The sequence below is a fragment of the Calonectris borealis genome, chromosome 2 (assembly GCF_964195595.1).
Source record: "Calonectris borealis chromosome 2, bCalBor7.hap1.2, whole genome shotgun sequence".
Taxonomy (NCBI): Eukaryota; Metazoa; Chordata; class Aves; order Procellariiformes; family Procellariidae; genus Calonectris; species Calonectris borealis.
Genome location: NC_134313.1, coordinates 102,573,693 through 102,591,258, shown reverse-complemented (window position 1 = coordinate 102,591,258; position 17,566 = coordinate 102,573,693). Strand labels below are relative to the sequence as shown.

The following is a 17,566-nucleotide window of genomic DNA, read 5'->3' as shown; positions in this document are numbered from 1 at the left end:
GACTAACAGAGAAACAAGTATGGTAGATTTTTTGGAGCAGGTAGCCAATAACGAGTCATGAACAAAATATTCCCAAGCATGCTATTGGAGCTACAGCCAGCCAAGTGTTCACCAAAAAGAAAAAAAAATTAGAACACTGTAGAGATGACAAGAGAGATCTCAGTTCTGTCCAAATTAGGTTTCCACTTTCATCATGTTCCTCCACAAGATAAAGAATACAGGGAAGGGGCAATGTACCCATACAGTGGACATTGAGAAAGCGGGTGTATGCACATTCTTCCACGTCCATGGAGTTGTGAACTGCCATTTAAAATTGCACTTTGTTTCCTGTCACCCTTCACCTTTGTGCAACATTCATCAACGTGCCTTGAAACTTTATATAGAGTCATACAGGTAGTAACTGTGCAAAGCCCGTAATTAAGAACCCTGAATGGAGTATATTTGTGTTTCTCCATACTCGTTCAAAATGTTCAAATCAACCCAAATTGTAAACAAGTCTTACCAAAAAAAGGCGAAATTTGTCAGTTATGTTATGAGTTATATCTGGCCACATTTAAACTTGCAAATTCACTTACCTTGAATTCACTTAAGAATCCTAAACTCTCTTCTGCATATACATCTGCATCACATGTAAGAGAAATTGATGGGGGGGAAAAATCTGAATGTACTGTATAAAAAACAAAGAAAAGTCCCTCAATGAACAGATGTGCAATAAGCTGTTATGTCTGTTCACGTGTAAGGCAGTTTATACAAAGTATAGAATCCAAGTTTCTAGTCTCACTAGACTTGACAGAGATAGGTCTCTCTTTATGCTTCGCTTTTCCCTTTGGAAAATAAAGCCCTTCAGCTTATCTAGACTAACATAAAAAAGTCACTGTATTTACTGAGTATTTATGGTATTACTTTCACAATTTCATTTCAAAAGGGACCACTACTTTTATCCACATATTGATTGCATACGAAAATAAGTCAATATATAATATTCAACAATATTCATAAAATATTCAACATATACCTAAGATAAACCCTAGATACTCCTAAAGAAAGAAGAGTAGGAGGACAGCAGATACCAGTGTTCTAAGTGGAGTTAGGCATAGCAATATTTCCTTTATGAGACATCAATTAGCAGAAGTGCTATTTAAAAGAATATACATAAATCAGGTACCCATCGCTTTGCCAAGAATATCTTCCCATCTAAGTCTTGTAAGCATTATGTATTAAATTCATTTTATTAAAATCATAAAGAATACCAAGTCTTATTCTTTCTTATTTTGCAGAAGGTATCATAAACTGGACCAATCTATGCAGCTGAACATCCTAGAAGGAAAATGGCTTTGTAATAAACACAAACACTCAAGAAATCTGAAATATGGCTAACAAAACAAAAACGATTACACTGAAAAAACCTAATTCCCAGTATTTTAATAGCTATCAGACAAAGCAAGTCTTATTGTCTCATAAAGATGCGTTTCTCCTTACACAAATATACAGCAAACACACAGATCTACTTTGGTTGATTGTGTTTCAGCACTGTTTTCATACAACATCCCAGAGAACACTGCAGCCTATGCACCATTTCGCAGCAAGAATATCCTTATTTTTATAGAATTTGAAAATTCAGTTGGCAGGTTGAGGGCATTTTTCCAACCACAAACATTTTTTGAACTTTTTTTGAACAATGCATGTTTAAACAAAAGTTTTCAGCTACAAGAAAAAGTCCTACTTAAAATGTGTTTATTTTACCTGCATTAATTGTATACTCATATGCTTATACCATCCAGCCATTCTGCCCCCCCCAATAGATGGCATTTTTGATACTTAAGACAGTTTAGATACAAGCTGTGTTTTAACTGTATTTAGAGAACAAAGGACAAGAAAATGAAATCTAATCCACAGCTATCGCATTCAGAAGAAGAGATACTGTGAAAGAAGAATGAAGATACTACAGTAAAACACAATCCTTCAGACTGTCCCTTTTGCCATCACAGAAACATAGCATCTAAAAATACCTCACAGAAAGTATCATCACTTCACAACTACTTGCATTTTTCAAAATATTTTTATAGCATCTCACAAACTTTCTGTTCTTTTTAGTTGACTGCTATTTTATTGAGAGGTATGACTTCACTCCCGTATTTGACTTTAACACTACAAACTATGCCTCCTCACTGTACTTCCACTCAAAGAAGCAACAGCTGTAAAGTACGTAAGCTGCTAGAATTAACTGGTAATATAGGAATTGGGCATAGTTTAAGTTTAATGATTAAAATTCCCACTATAGTTTCTGCAATAAGTTCAGCAGCTGTCTGAATGGCAAAAAAAAATGTATGTTCGATATTAGCTGGTAATAAAGTGTCTGCTTGGCTTTCAGTACAGATGCAAGGGATGTATACCTAGTGCATGAGGGGAACATTTATATGAGAAGGGAACCTATACAAACAAGAATAGGAACTAAACAGCACCTAGTATAAGTTCTATATTACTTTGGTGCTTTCACATCCACATATTTCTAAACTTGGAGTACATGGCCTGTTTCCACAAAAAATTGCTAGATTAGGGTTTAAACATGTCCAAGAAACACTTCTGAAGATCAGCTGCAGATACAGCAAGACTCCCTTGCAAACCTACTATTTCCCTACAAACTGCAGATACAAGCCAATAAGCACAACATTAGCTTAGGCCTTCTGTTCAAGCAAAATGGAGACATCACTACTCTCTTTAGTCGGAATTCAAAGGTTATTTAAAGGTTTATAGTGTGCTTGGTGAACAGACATCACTATATTATTATGAATTACAGAACTGTAAGTTAATTCATTAAACAGTGGTGAATTATACAGCTGAACTTTCCTAAAGATGTTGATACTTACATAAATAGTTTAACCCTCTATTACTTAAAACTTTTATTTAGACTATTCCTCATTTAAGTGGTAAATTGAAAAGAAAATCTTAAAAGTTATTACATTTTACTTTATTAAAGAATTATTCCTAAAACAAAAGAAAAAAGTTTCAATATGTATTTGATTAGTTATATTAAATCAGTATACTACTTTACCCACACCTGCTATTTAGAAAAGCAACTGATGGATAGTTTTGGAGAGGGAATTAAAAAAAAAAAAAACAAACCTACAAACAAGCAATCAAAAAACCCTAACTTGCAAAAAAAAACCCACAAACCAAACCTCTACACCAACAGTAAAGGGAGTTGTTCTTCAAGCTCTTTAACAAACAATCTAAAACTGTCGGAACACAGGAATGTGAATAACTAAACAAACCCTTCAGTAAACATTCCCCAGCTGCAGTTTTCAGCCTAATATCAAGTTAAAATGTGGAGACTCCATCTACCTTCTGTAAAACGATTAAACTTCAGAAGCAAACCAACATTATATGCTATACATGACTCACAAACATACTCACTGAAACAAAAACCACTAGACATTTGTCTCTTAAAAACAGAAAAGACACCAAGTCTGGCACCAGTCTGCAATGCAAGAAAGACCATGTGATACTTAGACACTTGTGTATTAGTTTAAAAATAAGCTAGATAAGCATGTGATGAGTGACAATTTTGTACTTGACCTTTGCTTAAATAGCTCCTTTTCACAAAGTCCATACACGTATCAAGAAAATTCCTAAAAAAAAAAAAAAGAAGCTAAAACCCTACTCCCTACTTTTCATCCAATGTCTTGAAGATAAACTCTAAAAGCAAAATTCTACGTGATTACTTTAGGAAAAATAAAAAACATATGTTTTGCAGGAGGAAAACAGAAAAAAAAATTTGGAAAAAAAAAAAAGCACTGAAGTCTTCTTGTAAATCAAGCTGATGAAATTCAACATGCTAAGTTACAGAGACAGAAGCTTGGGGTGTATATTTCCAGTGGGAATATTTCACTCTGCCTAACAGGCAAGGAATTTGGAAATAGAGTTCCTCTTTCCTGAGGCTGAACAGGCTTACAGGATTGCACAGGAAATGCTTTTAAGTCAGGAAATGGGGATGAATTCTGCATGGGATGGGGAACCCTTAGTTTAGGGTATTACTTTTTAAAGTGTCAAACCACAACATTTACCTCTGGAGCGAAGGTCTCCACCAGTATTAAGCAACTGCACTAACATCCATTGTGTTTGTCTCTATATCATTGTGGGTTTTTCTGTTGCTGTTTATATCTATTTAAATATCACAGCATCACAGAGTGGCTGAGGTGGGAAGGGACGTCTGGAGATCGTCTAGCCCAAGCCCTCACTACTCAAAGCAGGGGCAACTAAAGCAGGTTGCTCAGTACCATGTCCAGACAGCTTTTGAGTATCACCAAGGGTGGAGACTCCACACCCTCTCTGGGCAACCTGTTCCAGTGTTCAATCACCTCTACTATAAAAAAGTTTTTTCTTGCGTTTAAATAAAATTTCTTGTATTTCAATTTGTACCCATTACCTCTTGTTCTGTCCTTGGGCACCACAGAAAAGAGCCTGGCTCCGTCCTCTTTACTTTATCCCAACACCAGGTATTTCTACACATGGAAAAGAACCTCCCAAGCCTCCTCTTCTCTAGGCTGAAGTCCCAACCCGCAGTCTCTCCTTGTCTGTCAGATGCTCCAAGCCATTAATCACCTTCATGGCCCTTCACTGGACCTGCTCTAGTGTCTCTATGCCTCTCTTGTATTGGGGAGCCCAGACCTGGACCCAGCACTCCAGGTGTCTTACCAGGGCTGAGCAGAGGGGAAGGATCACCTCCTTCCACCTGCTGGAGACACTCTGCTGAGTGCAGCCCAGGAGGCTGTTGGCTGCCTTTGCTGCAAGGGCACATCGCTGGCTCATGTTTACCATGTACTTTTATTTGTGAAAACAAGCCTTAAAAATGTGGTTTGCACATTTTAAACGGAAGGTAATGAGGTGTATGCAATAGCGGTTCATATTTTAGGCTACTCTCACAGTAAGTTTTGTGCTTTACTTAAGCACATATGATCGTGACAGTGGGTGATTTTAGGTTTCGGGGCAAAGCTGTTAACCATATTCCCAGTAGCACAAAGCATTCTTTTAGGCATCTTCCTCCACTTCATTCAGTGTATTCAAGATACAGAGTAAAGAGTTAAAAGTCCCCAACCATTCCTGATGTACAGACTGAAAATCTCCATAAAAAGGGGCAACCAACAGAAATTCTGAAGAGAGTAATAAATCATTGTAACTAATCATGACCAAAAGAGGTTAAAAATGAAAAAAATTGAATTTTCACTTCTTACCACCACCCCTCCAAGAGTAACCATTCTTTTTCCTGAAATCAAAACCAAATATAGCAATGGCAGGGAAAATTTCTCTCTACCTCAAAGAAGTCAGACAACTAAACACCATTTGTAAGGATAAATCCTGTTTTAAGTAACACTGGCAGTCCCAAAGTCCCACCAACAGGACAGCCCAGTTTCTCGACTCCTTGGCAATGATATGCAAACAGGAAAGCACCAGCTTTCAGACTTGCAGTTCTGTCTGCAAGAAAGCAAGTTAACAGGAATCACATACACATTTCCACTTTTCATCACGTAAGCACGTGCTGCCAGGGGTATTCCATCTAGATTCATATTCTTGCTATACAGGACAATAAGATGAGTCCCTGAAGATGGAAATAACGCCAAAGGAAAAAGAACAGATTAAACGGAGGTCTGAGGACCTGCCTCCTTGACATGATGATATACATAAGCTAATACTACACTGTTGACTATAACTGTCATATGTAGGCTCAAACCATATAGACCTTTTATGTTTGGAAAGATGTTTTATGTAATGACAAGTCAGGAGCTCCATCAGACTTATGAAACACTTCAGGAACAGTACTTGAGATACTGACGGCAGCTTTTACTTTCGGGAGTTTTATAGACTATCGACATGCTTCACAGGGATACAGAGAAATACCTGATCTTAATTTTCTAGACACAGTACTCAGTGTTCATTTGACTGAAGCCTTCTGTACGTCTTACACTATTACTATGCATCTGAGTAGAAGGGAATACAGAACTTTGTAGAAGCCTCACTCTCCAGTCCTCAACAAAACACAAGAGGTACTAGCACTCTGAAAACAATTATACAGCTATTTTTTGTTATAGTCTAAATATGGATCTAAGATTTTATTTTACCACTTCTTTCTTCTTCCTCTCAATCGAGTCTGGACTTAAGAAAAACAAGGATGACAACTTGAATAAGGGAAGTAATGGGTGGTCTCTGTCTAGAGAGGGGAACATGTGACAGATCTTCTCTAGTCAGTGAATTAGTCTAGTTCACTTAATTCCAAATACAACTGTGAATCAGTCAAGGTGGAACTATCTCCCAGCACTTCTCAAATCTTCACTTCTATATTTGTATTCCTCTACTCAAAAAGAAACCATTTTCTAGATAAAAACGCGAAACAGACATGGTTCTCCGTGCCATCACATAATTGGTATCCAGCTGATGGAGGAAGGAATTACCTTTTGTTTGTCACGACTTTTTTTTCCTCTCCCCATTTAGTGAAGTAGTACTGTATGGTGCTCTGCAGCATAGGGGTGCAGAAACACCTCAGCATTTTTAGGATCTACTGAGTATGCTCAGTTCCTAAAGCAGCAACTTGCAGAGAAATATGTTGATCCTGAAGGAATGAGAAACTCAGGAGTTCAATCTCATTTGTACTAGCAGATATTTAGTAAAACATACATTTGATTTACTGGATAAGATTAGTCTTGGTGCAATGGAAAAGCTAAAACAATTAGTCAACAGAAAATTTAAAGCAAATATTTCAACAGCTTTTTATTAAGCCACCCTGCTGAGGAAGAAGTTGTGTGTCCACAGAAATTTACAATTTTATTGCTTAAATTCCACAACTGGGAGTAGGGAACCCTTCAAGTGCCTCTTTTAAACTTATTTATTCTTGGTACAAATACTAACTCTTCTAACATGTATCTTGGAGTAAAAGGAAAAGGAGAAGGAACACAGAAATCTGCTCTAAGCATTTTACATTTTATTAGACTATTTGAAGTCCAAATAAAACTATTACTTAATTCAGTGGAATTTGTTTTTACAATTAGGAATCTGATTTTTCAAAAAATTATATCACATTTCAAGAATGACAGTCAAGAATAGTAATGCAGAAAAATATGCAAATTGTGATACTTTTCAATAACATTAACACAAAATTTTTCAATTTTCAATGAGAAAAATTTCAACTCATCCCAAAAATCCACATTTCAAAACGTATTTGCTATACAAACAGATAAAGGAATATACAGTGCAATTACAACAGAGATAATGTAAATTATCTTAACAATAAGGACGTTGTAAGCTAACAGGTTAACATTTCGCAGCTTATTTGAACTTCAGCATAAATATCAGAATTAAAGAGTGTTAAGTTTTGAGTGTTTTCTTCCCCACATAAAGAAGCCATATAAAGAAAGATCCTATCACATACAAAACACTTGAAATAACATTAATAATCTTGGAACATGTCACACTGGATTTTGTACCACCTACATTATCTGCCAAGCACAATCTTAATATTCAACTTTTCAGTTATTATTTGTTTGGATTTTTTTTAAAGTACCTTTACTTCAGTGATTTTGCTCTTATGTCACATACTGATGATCACATTTCAAATGGCCTATTCCTCTCCATTTTTCAAATCCTATGAATTCACACAAGTCAATGAGAATACCATAAAAACATGCCTTCATGTACTTTGATAGATAACGCAAAATATAAATTTTTTTGAGTCCACCCATCTTCTTCAGGGAAAACTACTTTTCCATTAAAATTATCTCTAGGTCAAGTCTAAGAAAAAATTCAAGCCCAAGATGTTTCCCAATTCTGTTTCTTCATTTTACATATCCCTTAACACATTTCCCTGTCAGGTCTCCAAAAAAAATTCCACCTTGCCCTAAAAGGGCACAAGAGACACTTCAATCAGACCCTTTGACAAGTTGTTTTCATTTTTATTCACATTTAAGAAGTCATAGCACCACTAGCAAAAGAGGTTATATTATTAGGCAACTAAAAGTTATCCAATTCTTCTGATGAGCAGTAAAGACATGGGCACTTAACTTTAAACACTTAAGTTGTAGAACACTTTAAAATAGGCCATTACAACCCCCAGAATTATGATTATGTAAAAGCACAGACATTTCTCACACTAACATTCAGCAAGACAGTATTTTTTGAAAAACAACCACTTCTCTAGTGCTTGTCTTGTTTTTCTAGTTTTGGGGTTTTTTTATGTGAAAAGCTGGGACTAAAGGCAACACAATATCAATTATGACATATGAGGTTATTTCGCGGTACTTACTGTAATCTGAGAAATGAATAAAATGTTTCTCAGGATTCTGTCCAGATTTCCCTTGGGAAATACATATGTGGGCGCTAAGAGAAGGGACGCAAATGAACGCTCTTCTCAACAAGAAGGAATTCATCTCCAACCTCAGAAAGCATATTGATGTCAGAATTACGGATATATGAAATTGCAAACAACTTCAAAATGATCTCTTCTCATCCAAGTAGACTAGAACATGTAGCTTGTTGTGTGATCCAAAACCACTTCTGTATGTAAGCATCTGCCAAAAGGCAGGCAGGAAGTCGCCTTATAATATTGTCTGCTAACCTGTAATCAGGTTCCAGTATGTTAAAGCGGTCTCATTTTCTGAATCAATCTTCAAAGTAACCAGGAATGTAGCATTGAAAGGAATCATCTGAAACTGCAGAAAACTATATACCATAGTTACACAAAACGAAATCAAGCTTGTTTCCCCCCCACAACCTTTTCCCCACATACTTTAACTTGAAAATTAGGGATTGTGTTAAATTCTGGTGATCTTCCTCTTGGATTAACAAAGCAATAGAACTGTGCAGTGTGGGAAGCCACCTAGTGACGAAGGAGCACAAATATGCCTGAAGCTGCCCAAAGTTTTAATAAGATGACGCAGTTGGAGCATGTGATTATTGCTGTTTTTCTCACTGACTTGCAAGTTGTGTGGTGTACTGGAGTTCAGAGAATTGCATAGTGATTTCTGGCAAATTTTATGAGTCTTCCTGAATCTTCTAAGTGAACTGTGAAATAGTAAATTTTCTGAAGATAAGATGTACAAGAGCAAAAGAAAATGTACCAAAATGTATAAGGAGAAGGTTTGATGGAAATTTTGAACTTATGATGGCACTATATGCAGAAAAAGTTAAAATTTGTGAGGCTGGGAGGAAATAACCTAAGGGAGGCAAATGTGCAAAAATGGAAACAATCAAAACAAACTATTTTCTTCTAACTCAATGCAGAAGTCATTCAGCAGACTCAAAAGAGGAAGCTTTCATGAACCAGAAAAAATAGTTGTAGAATTTATGTGTAAACAGCATTTCTCATTTCTCAAAAACTGAGAGCTCAAGAAATAGCATGAGCACAACACATCGCACAGCAAGAATTCAAGGCCAGTAATCTCGGTGTGTACAAATAATATGTCATAATAATTTTTGCCTATGGCAAAGAACTTCACCAACATGCACTTCCTGACTCCACTGAAAAACTTCACTGCATGTGAACAGCATATGATTGGACTATGTAAAGAGTCAAGCGGTTGATGCAGATTAGACGCCAATTTACTTTGACATGTCATCAAACTGCACCATTGAAGAAACAGGCACAAAATCCATCATCATAAGAACAGGGGAATGAAAAATATGTGTTACAGTACCGTTGGCAGTATTAGCAGATAGTATGGAATTTCCATTGTATGTTATTTTGAACAGTAGAATAATGCCAAAGAAGCAACTATTTACTGGAATAATTCTTAAGTGTCATATGTCAGTAAACTTAATGAAGGACTGGCTGAACATTTCTTGGAACAGGACACAACGTATGCTGTTCATTAAAAACATGCTTGTCCTAGATCCATTCAAACAGCATTTAACAACAGCAATGAAAAATACAATCCGAGAAATGAATACCAGTCTTCAAGTCATACCACAAATGATGTCACAACCACAGGTATCTGATGTACTAGTGAAAAAGTCCTTTAAAGACCCTTTGAACTTTTTAAATTTTTTCTCCTCTCAAAATGACTCTTGGCAGAGGATCATGCTCCAATCCCTATAGGGAAAGTAAAGAAGCCCACTTCAGGATTACTTTGTCATTAAATTAAGACAGCATGACATCAGAGAAATTCAGATGTTGTAGCTAAAGGTTTTCACAAGTTCTCTACTTAAATTCCCATGGATAGAGTTGACGTTCAAAGAAATGAGTTCAAGCAGTGAAGACTCTAAAAATGAGGAAGAAGTAGTATCGCAAAGAGAGTAAGAGTGGCAGAAATCATGACGATGTGTGCAAAGCTGAAAGACAACAGTCATAAAGCATAAGAGAAAAAATTACCTTCTTTCAGGCAAATACTTAGTGAAAAGTTTATACCCTAATTATATACTGAATACAGGTATGTAATAAATTTTTTGTGTATAAACATCTTTTTGTGAGGGATCATCTTGAGTTCAAGATTATCTTCCTTTCAGGCTAGCATGGTAGCAAACATTTACTCTAGAAGAATCTGTGAAACATCTATATCATATTCACTACTCAAAGCAATCTTGTGTAATACAGAACTACCTTGTACAACACTAAGAGAAATTGAAGACAATTTCCAGCTTCCACCTTCCCAGCAGCAGATGGGAATTTATTATACTAAACTCCTGATAGTCCAGCAAAGTTGACCAGGCTTAATACTACTGAGGAATGAAGAGGACCATAGCTGCCTCCACCCATATAACCAAAGGGGTAACTCCTCCTGCCCTGAGCTGTTGATTTCAGTTAGCAATTCCCATTAATGGACACTAGAGGCTGGGTTTTTTGGCAATGAAGGAAGTACAAGTCTACGCTACAGGATCAGCTGTAGCAAGCTTTGATGTTTGGGGGAAGACAGAAATCAAGCTACTCGGGAGGGAGGAAAATAGTTCTTTCCTGGCTCCAATCTAATTACTTTCTTTTCTGCTTTCTTAAATTACCTTTCTACATAGGCTGCTCATGGAAACTAACTAGTATAATGCAATACTTCTCACTTACTCTGCATGAGGAAGCGTAGGTAAGCAGGCACGTTTTCAGCAATGGGGACACAGAACAAGACAGACACATAGAGAACAGAAGTTACTACAAGCACAACAGTTGGTAAGATGAGAACATGACCCACACCGATGTATCATGTCTTTATGATAAACAATACATTTTTTCCATGTTCTCAGTGAAATTGTTACATGCAGCACCTAGAGATTTTGTATTAGACCATTATAGATAATTGTATATTCCATTCTTTAAATGTGAATTATTGTAATTGCAAGAAATGAGTAATAACTGAAAAAAGCAATCTTTCAGAGACTGTCATCAATATGCTATTTAAATATCTAATTAAGAAATAATGACCTTGGATATGAGTTACAGTAAGTTGCAATGGAAAGAGACCTTAGGCAAAAAAGTAGACTATTAAAACTTTCTGTTGTAAACAACTGTTTTTCCTTTTCCCTCTGTTACAGAAGTGTGGTTTCTGCAAGCTTTGGAATACTAGCTTTTCAGATTTTATGATTAAAATTAAAATGCCTTCCATATAGATACACACAACTGTGCCATCTATCATTTTCATTATGTAAATTATTTTGTGAAGTGTGCCAAAGCAGAACAGATTGATATCTGGTACATGCATGGTTGAAAAACATGCTTAGTATATAGTACAGCTAGAATCTAAACATATGTACATGCAAATATTGATTAAAATGTAAATAAAAAAGCCTAATGCAGAGGTTTGCTTTATCTTTCCAGACTTTCTACCTTCTCTGTTTTGTGAGGGTAACTGACAGGATAGGCTCTGGCATGTCACAGATGTTTGAGCTAAATAGTTATGAAAAGTGTCCATTTAAATATTATAAGCTAACGTAGGGCCAAAGTAACTGTATCACCTCATACTTCCTGGGGAATTCGCTCTAAGCATTTATCTTGAATTCAAGTAAAAGTAAATATAATATGTGGTAATATAATATGTAATTATATAATAACTATATTATTATAATCAGAAGAAATACTATTTTGGTTCTCTGAGCATAATATTGAATGTAAATCAAAATGTACATTGATATTGTATTCCAAAATCAAAATCTTCTTTCAACTGCAGCGTCACTTACATGAGTATCTTGAAAAGTTAAACATTAAAATATAGAAAATCTATATGTTATTAATGAACAAACTAAATCAAGTAAATTGAAGACATGGAATTCATCCTTGTAAGTATTCAGTCAATGATTTTTACAAAATATGAACAGATTTGTAATTCAAACTCACTATTCATTCAAGATGGGGACAGCAATATTTTAGAGGATAGAAATGTTGAAAACATTGTGGCACATTGGATAGACAAAAGTATATAAGCAGTTGCCAAAAAAACAAGTCTATCACTGTCAAACAGTAGGTAATCCAATTTTTCACATACCAGAAAGATTTCCATTTTCCATCTCTCTATATATTTTTATCTAGAGAACATTGTACGAGGGAAGAGATTTGAGTTCACATCAGTAAACACAGAAAGACAAAGAAATAGTGGTTCTTCTACTGAACTGATGAGGTTATTACTGAAATATCCCACTAATTTCAGCACAGGAGGGTAATGGCTTCACAAATTCCCAGCCACAACATGCTTTCCTAAGCAATCAAAAATATTTTGATACCATTTCAAGATGGTGCCTCCAGAAAACTCATCCCAGTTATAAAGGAGTCAGAGATTATGTGAATGCACAAAGCATTTTCAAAGGTAGACCAACAGGTGTAGATGATGATTGCTGAATGCCACAAAAAGGTAGAAGTCTAGCTCAGCCAATTCAATGAGCCAAAAATCTGGTCAGGCAACACAGGCCACTTGCAAGAGCTCAGGGATTTAACAGTCACAATTAGGACCTCTTTTTATGGCCTTACCAAATAGTAATTTGCTACCATAATTAGGAAAACTCTAGTGCATCCTAGTTGACCTCTATACTACTTTGTTAAATATCCATTTTAAATAAGAGACAATCACTCTTCAGACAGACTGGACCATGGTAAATATGCAATTAATTAGCACAGGGTGTTGCTTTGTAATCCACATCCACCTTGTTTATGATCACATTCCCTTTCTTACTGGAATCTCCACAGTGCCAAATAATAGTGTGGATCTGCAGTCCTTCTGGTACACGGGTCTCATACGAAAGTGGAAAAGAGGGGAAGAGCAGACCTGACTTCTGGAGAAGAGACACTCAAATGGTACAGCAGGAGCGGAATATTGCGGGATCAGCACTACAAGCCCAAGCCCTGCAGGGCAGCCACTCAGCATCTGAGTGATAGAGCTGGACAAGTGCCAACCAGGTAGAACAATCCTTATGGAAATAACATGAATCAAAAAAAACCAAAAAACAAAAAAAACCCAACACAAAAAAAAACCCAAAGGACAGACAATAATTTCAGCAAGGCCAGGCACTTACTCTAGCTTCCAATGCTGCAAAAAGTTGTGTAGCCTGAGCCACAGCCCTAATCCTCAAAACAAACAAAAAACCCAAACCAAAACAAGCAAAACCCCCCAAACAAAAACGCCACAAAACAAGTAAACCCCACAAAACAAACAAAAAAGACAGACACTAAATTGCACCAGACTAGTCTCCCAACTCTGTGTTCAACACGGTTCAGTCCTGGGCCCCTGCTTCTGCACCTGAGCTTGGTTTACACTTGACTCACTGCAGCACTGTCAGATTAATAATTAGATGCATGTTTCACCGATAAAAACTGTAGCATCCTCAAGTGCTCCCAAGGGCCTTGATATCTCTCACTGGAGTATCTTATGCTGGCAAGCAAATAAACACTGTTCTAACTGGACTCTACACATCTGCCAGTGTACTGGCATCGAATGATTCTCAAGCAATAATTACCCCTGCATCAGAGGAGGCAAACAGAGCCACGTGCTTCTCTTCCTGATATTTCTGTTTGTAAACCCCTCATTTCTGAGATGATGCCACTGCCTCCCTACCATATGGGGAAAGACGCTGATATTTCTTGTTCATGAGACATCTCAACCAACTGCAGCAATCAAAGAGACAGAATATGATCTGCTTGTAATACTGAAAGCAGCCCGAAATATGTGCTGATTCAACGAAGACTACCTATAACAAAATGAATCTATACATACCACCAAAGACTTACCAGACCTCTGACCAGCGTTATTTTACATTTTTTTTGTAACCTAACACCTCACAGGTACCTACTTACTAACCACCAAAAGTAAGTAAGGAGAAAATCATCTAGTGCTGAGAAGTTTTAGGATGTGACAAAAGTCAACTAAGTCAAATATTTCAGATATCCGCATTAAAAAAAATTACAGAGTTGAAAGCATTTCATTTAAGTTTATGTTCTCTTCTTTTGACACAATTTAAAAAAAAAAAAAAACACAACAACAAAAAAACCTACCAAACAATGGAATTATCTACACTTTCATGGACATACAACTCCAGGGTATTTGATATACTTGATCCTAAACAAATACTGAAATGCAATATATAGAAAGACTATTATGTGACCTCATATAAAATTAAAATGCAACTCTTGGAGAAAATTCCATTCTCACACTCCCCAATTCATCATAAAACTGAAAAAGCTGCTTAAAACAGAAAATGATGAAAGAATAGAATTTTTACCTTTCACAGTTCATAACCAGGGAAATATTCCTGCCTGGGAACATCAGGATTGACAATAGTAACTCTATAGCTTTTTTTTTTGTTTTTCTTTTCTTTTTCTTTTTTTATGATGAATTTTTGGCTATGTGATTCATAAAATAAACCAAGTACTATATGGAGAACTAAATTTTTTTTAATTCTTCTGCTAGATTGAGATCCATCAGCAACTCGGAAACATTCTGAACAACCACCACCAGAGAACTTCAAAGCATGGACTAAAAGAACCCTACAAAATTAGTAAGAAGCATCAAGGACTTCTAAAGAAAGCCCTGAGCACCACTCTGTATGGTCACTATCAACACAAAGTTTGCCAGGTTTGCTAGCAAGGACTGTCCCGTGAGAAGAAAGTTTGCATTTCTTCAACAGTGAGAGTACTAAGTTGGAAGTGTTGTGCCTTAATTAGTATTTAAGACTCAAAAGTAGAGCTGAAATTCTTTCTGAAATAAAGTAACATGCTGATCTTCTGTAAGATGCTCTAGCACTACAGGAATAATTCACTTCAGTGAACTTATGTGCAAACCCACCCAACAGTAAGTTCTAGTGTGGGCTCATATTCAGCTCATATTACACTCCTTTCATGCTTCCCAAGGCATCCAGGCAAAGCACAAATAAAACCGTATTTGAAATGTATGCGAGTGGTAGCAACTTGGATGTAAGGGAGCTCTGACCATGCCAACACCACAGATAGGTCGATAAGTAACAGTGTAAGCGACAAAGCAGAGAGTTCAGGTTACAGAATTACTTAATTAAAAGGTGGAAGACCAAGTCTTGATCCCATTAAGAAGAGCTGTCTAAGTGGCTACATCGGTTATGAGACTGGCACTAATGAAGATTAGATCACAAGGAGGAAAGATTTTTCCCTAGACCAAAATGAAGCTGTAATGCAAAATGGATGTGAGAACATTTCTCTTACTTCAAACTAACAGATGGAATAATCACATTAGCAGATTAGTGAACAACTTTATGCCTTTTCTCCAAACAGCATTTAACACGCTATTCCACTGCTATTACCTTGTTTGTTCCAGTAAGATGACCTGTACAATACATGCTTAGGACATAAATAAAAGTGAGAGAGATTGAACTAAATGCCCTTAAATTTAAAGCAGAAATTAATTTTGGAGGACAGGAACAAATCACTGTTTCTAGGTTCAGATCCACTAATATCACTGCAGAACTTACTAGGTACTAAGACAACTATCCAAGCTCTGATGGAATCACTGATTTTTATTAACAGTCTATTCTATAGAAAAAAATTGAATAATTGATTTGAAAAATATTGAAAGATGTTTTCTAAGTGATAACAGAGAAAGCAAACAATACAGGAAGAAAGGGTCATTTATTCCTTAGGGAAAAATTACAGAGGTCAATCAACAGCTTGTGTGGGATACTGGGATGGTAAAGATTCCTTACCTATTTGGCACATGGAAAAATTAAGCTTCACTAACGTAACTTTGTGTGTCAGAGAAATCTGATAAGTCTCTTGTGCCCCTATTCTGGTACTCACCATAGTCTCTGCGAACATACTTGGAAACTCTGAAACATGTTGCTCCTGGGATGGAAGGTTTTCTCTAGAGTCACGGCCTGTTGACAGAAATCACTAACGGCCATGGTAAATTAAACAGATAAAGATAGCTTGGATTTCTAAATGAAAAAACAGCAAACCTCAGAGCAATCAAAATTAACAGTAGAAAAAACTGCCCACTACTTCTGAAAAAAAGCCAAATGTTGAACAAGATCCAGGTCTCTCTAAGGGCACAGAAACACCTTTTTAGTGACGAAGTGCCACTGGTGAAAACTCTGAGCTGGCTCACAACAGACAGAAGCAGCACTTATCTTCACAGATATTCCATACCTAATGGGGTTTCGTTTTGGTTTGTTTTAAATTATTATTATTACAGACTGCATATTGTAGTGGAGACACAATATGACTTGATTCATGCAAAGGAACAGCTGAGGAGGCTCATGTACAGCAGCAGCATGGTGAAAACAAACACAGAGAAACATGCATATGTAGGCATGCCATTTGTGCATGGGCAAGTAAGGAAAAAGTTCACAGTTATACAAGGACAGAACCCTTCAGGACAGGAAATTTTTTCTCCTCCATGTTTGAGAGAAGAAGGAATCAGTAACAAGAAGCCCCAGGTCAAAATTACTGAAGAGAACTTGACACCGTCTTGAGTTAAGAAACAAATCTTATTCTACAGTGTTGCATTTCAGTTGCATCCACATTCTCAGACACTGTTGTACAAGAATGAGAGATATCTTAACAATCAGCATGTTTGAAGACTCCTGAAAATAAACTGGTCCTACTGAATTCTCAGAAGAATAGTTCCAGCTGGCAGGTGTCCACGAACATAAAGGTATTCGTACTACTGGAGAGGGAAAGGGGTTAGCATGAGCCATCAAAGACTCCAGCGCTTTGGGGCTGAGGGAAACACATGCTCCAACCAGCCTTTTCTTCCCCCACAGAATTACAGAAAAGGCCAAGAGTTCACTAAGACCCCACATGTAAACGGTAATGTACCACCACCTGTCACAGCCCTGCGGGCACCATCAGGCCTTAACTGACCCGACCAGCCTCAGCTGCTGTCTCCACCAGCCCCCTCTGGGCCAGGAGCCACAGTTAAGCTCAGGCCTGTGTCCCCAGTCCTGGCTTGAGCTTAAATACCATGCCTGCCTCCAGCCCTGTGCTCATCTGCAGGATGGACCTGAGACCTGCGTTGTATGTAGCCTTCTCCCCAGTCCTGTCTCCAGCTCATTTCCTTTTGATCCTGACTGGAGCCCCTGGATAGACCCAGGCCCTGGTCGATCATTTGCCATGTCTGGGACTGCTGATGAGTCCTACCACAGTCCCCAG

The 17,566-nt window shown here is 37.0% G+C and overlaps 1 protein-coding gene across 13 annotated transcripts in view; it reads right to left on the bottom strand.

The window, feature by feature from the left end:
• The window catches only part of CDKAL1 (CDKAL1 threonylcarbamoyladenosine tRNA methylthiotransferase), a 434,025-nt gene that overhangs the window by 255,326 nt on the left and 161,133 nt on the right, over positions 1 to 17,566 (bottom strand). For 11 of the 13 annotated variants that reach the window (XM_075142821.1, XM_075142824.1, XM_075142820.1 and 8 more), the window contains one exon: positions 16,214 to 16,306. The exons of the other annotated variants lie outside the window; for them this stretch is intronic. In XM_075142821.1, the coding sequence (XP_074998922.1) occupies positions 16,214 to 16,306 (93 nt within the window). The remainder of the gene's footprint in view (positions 1 to 16,213; positions 16,307 to 17,566) is intronic. 13 annotated transcript variants of the gene reach the window in all.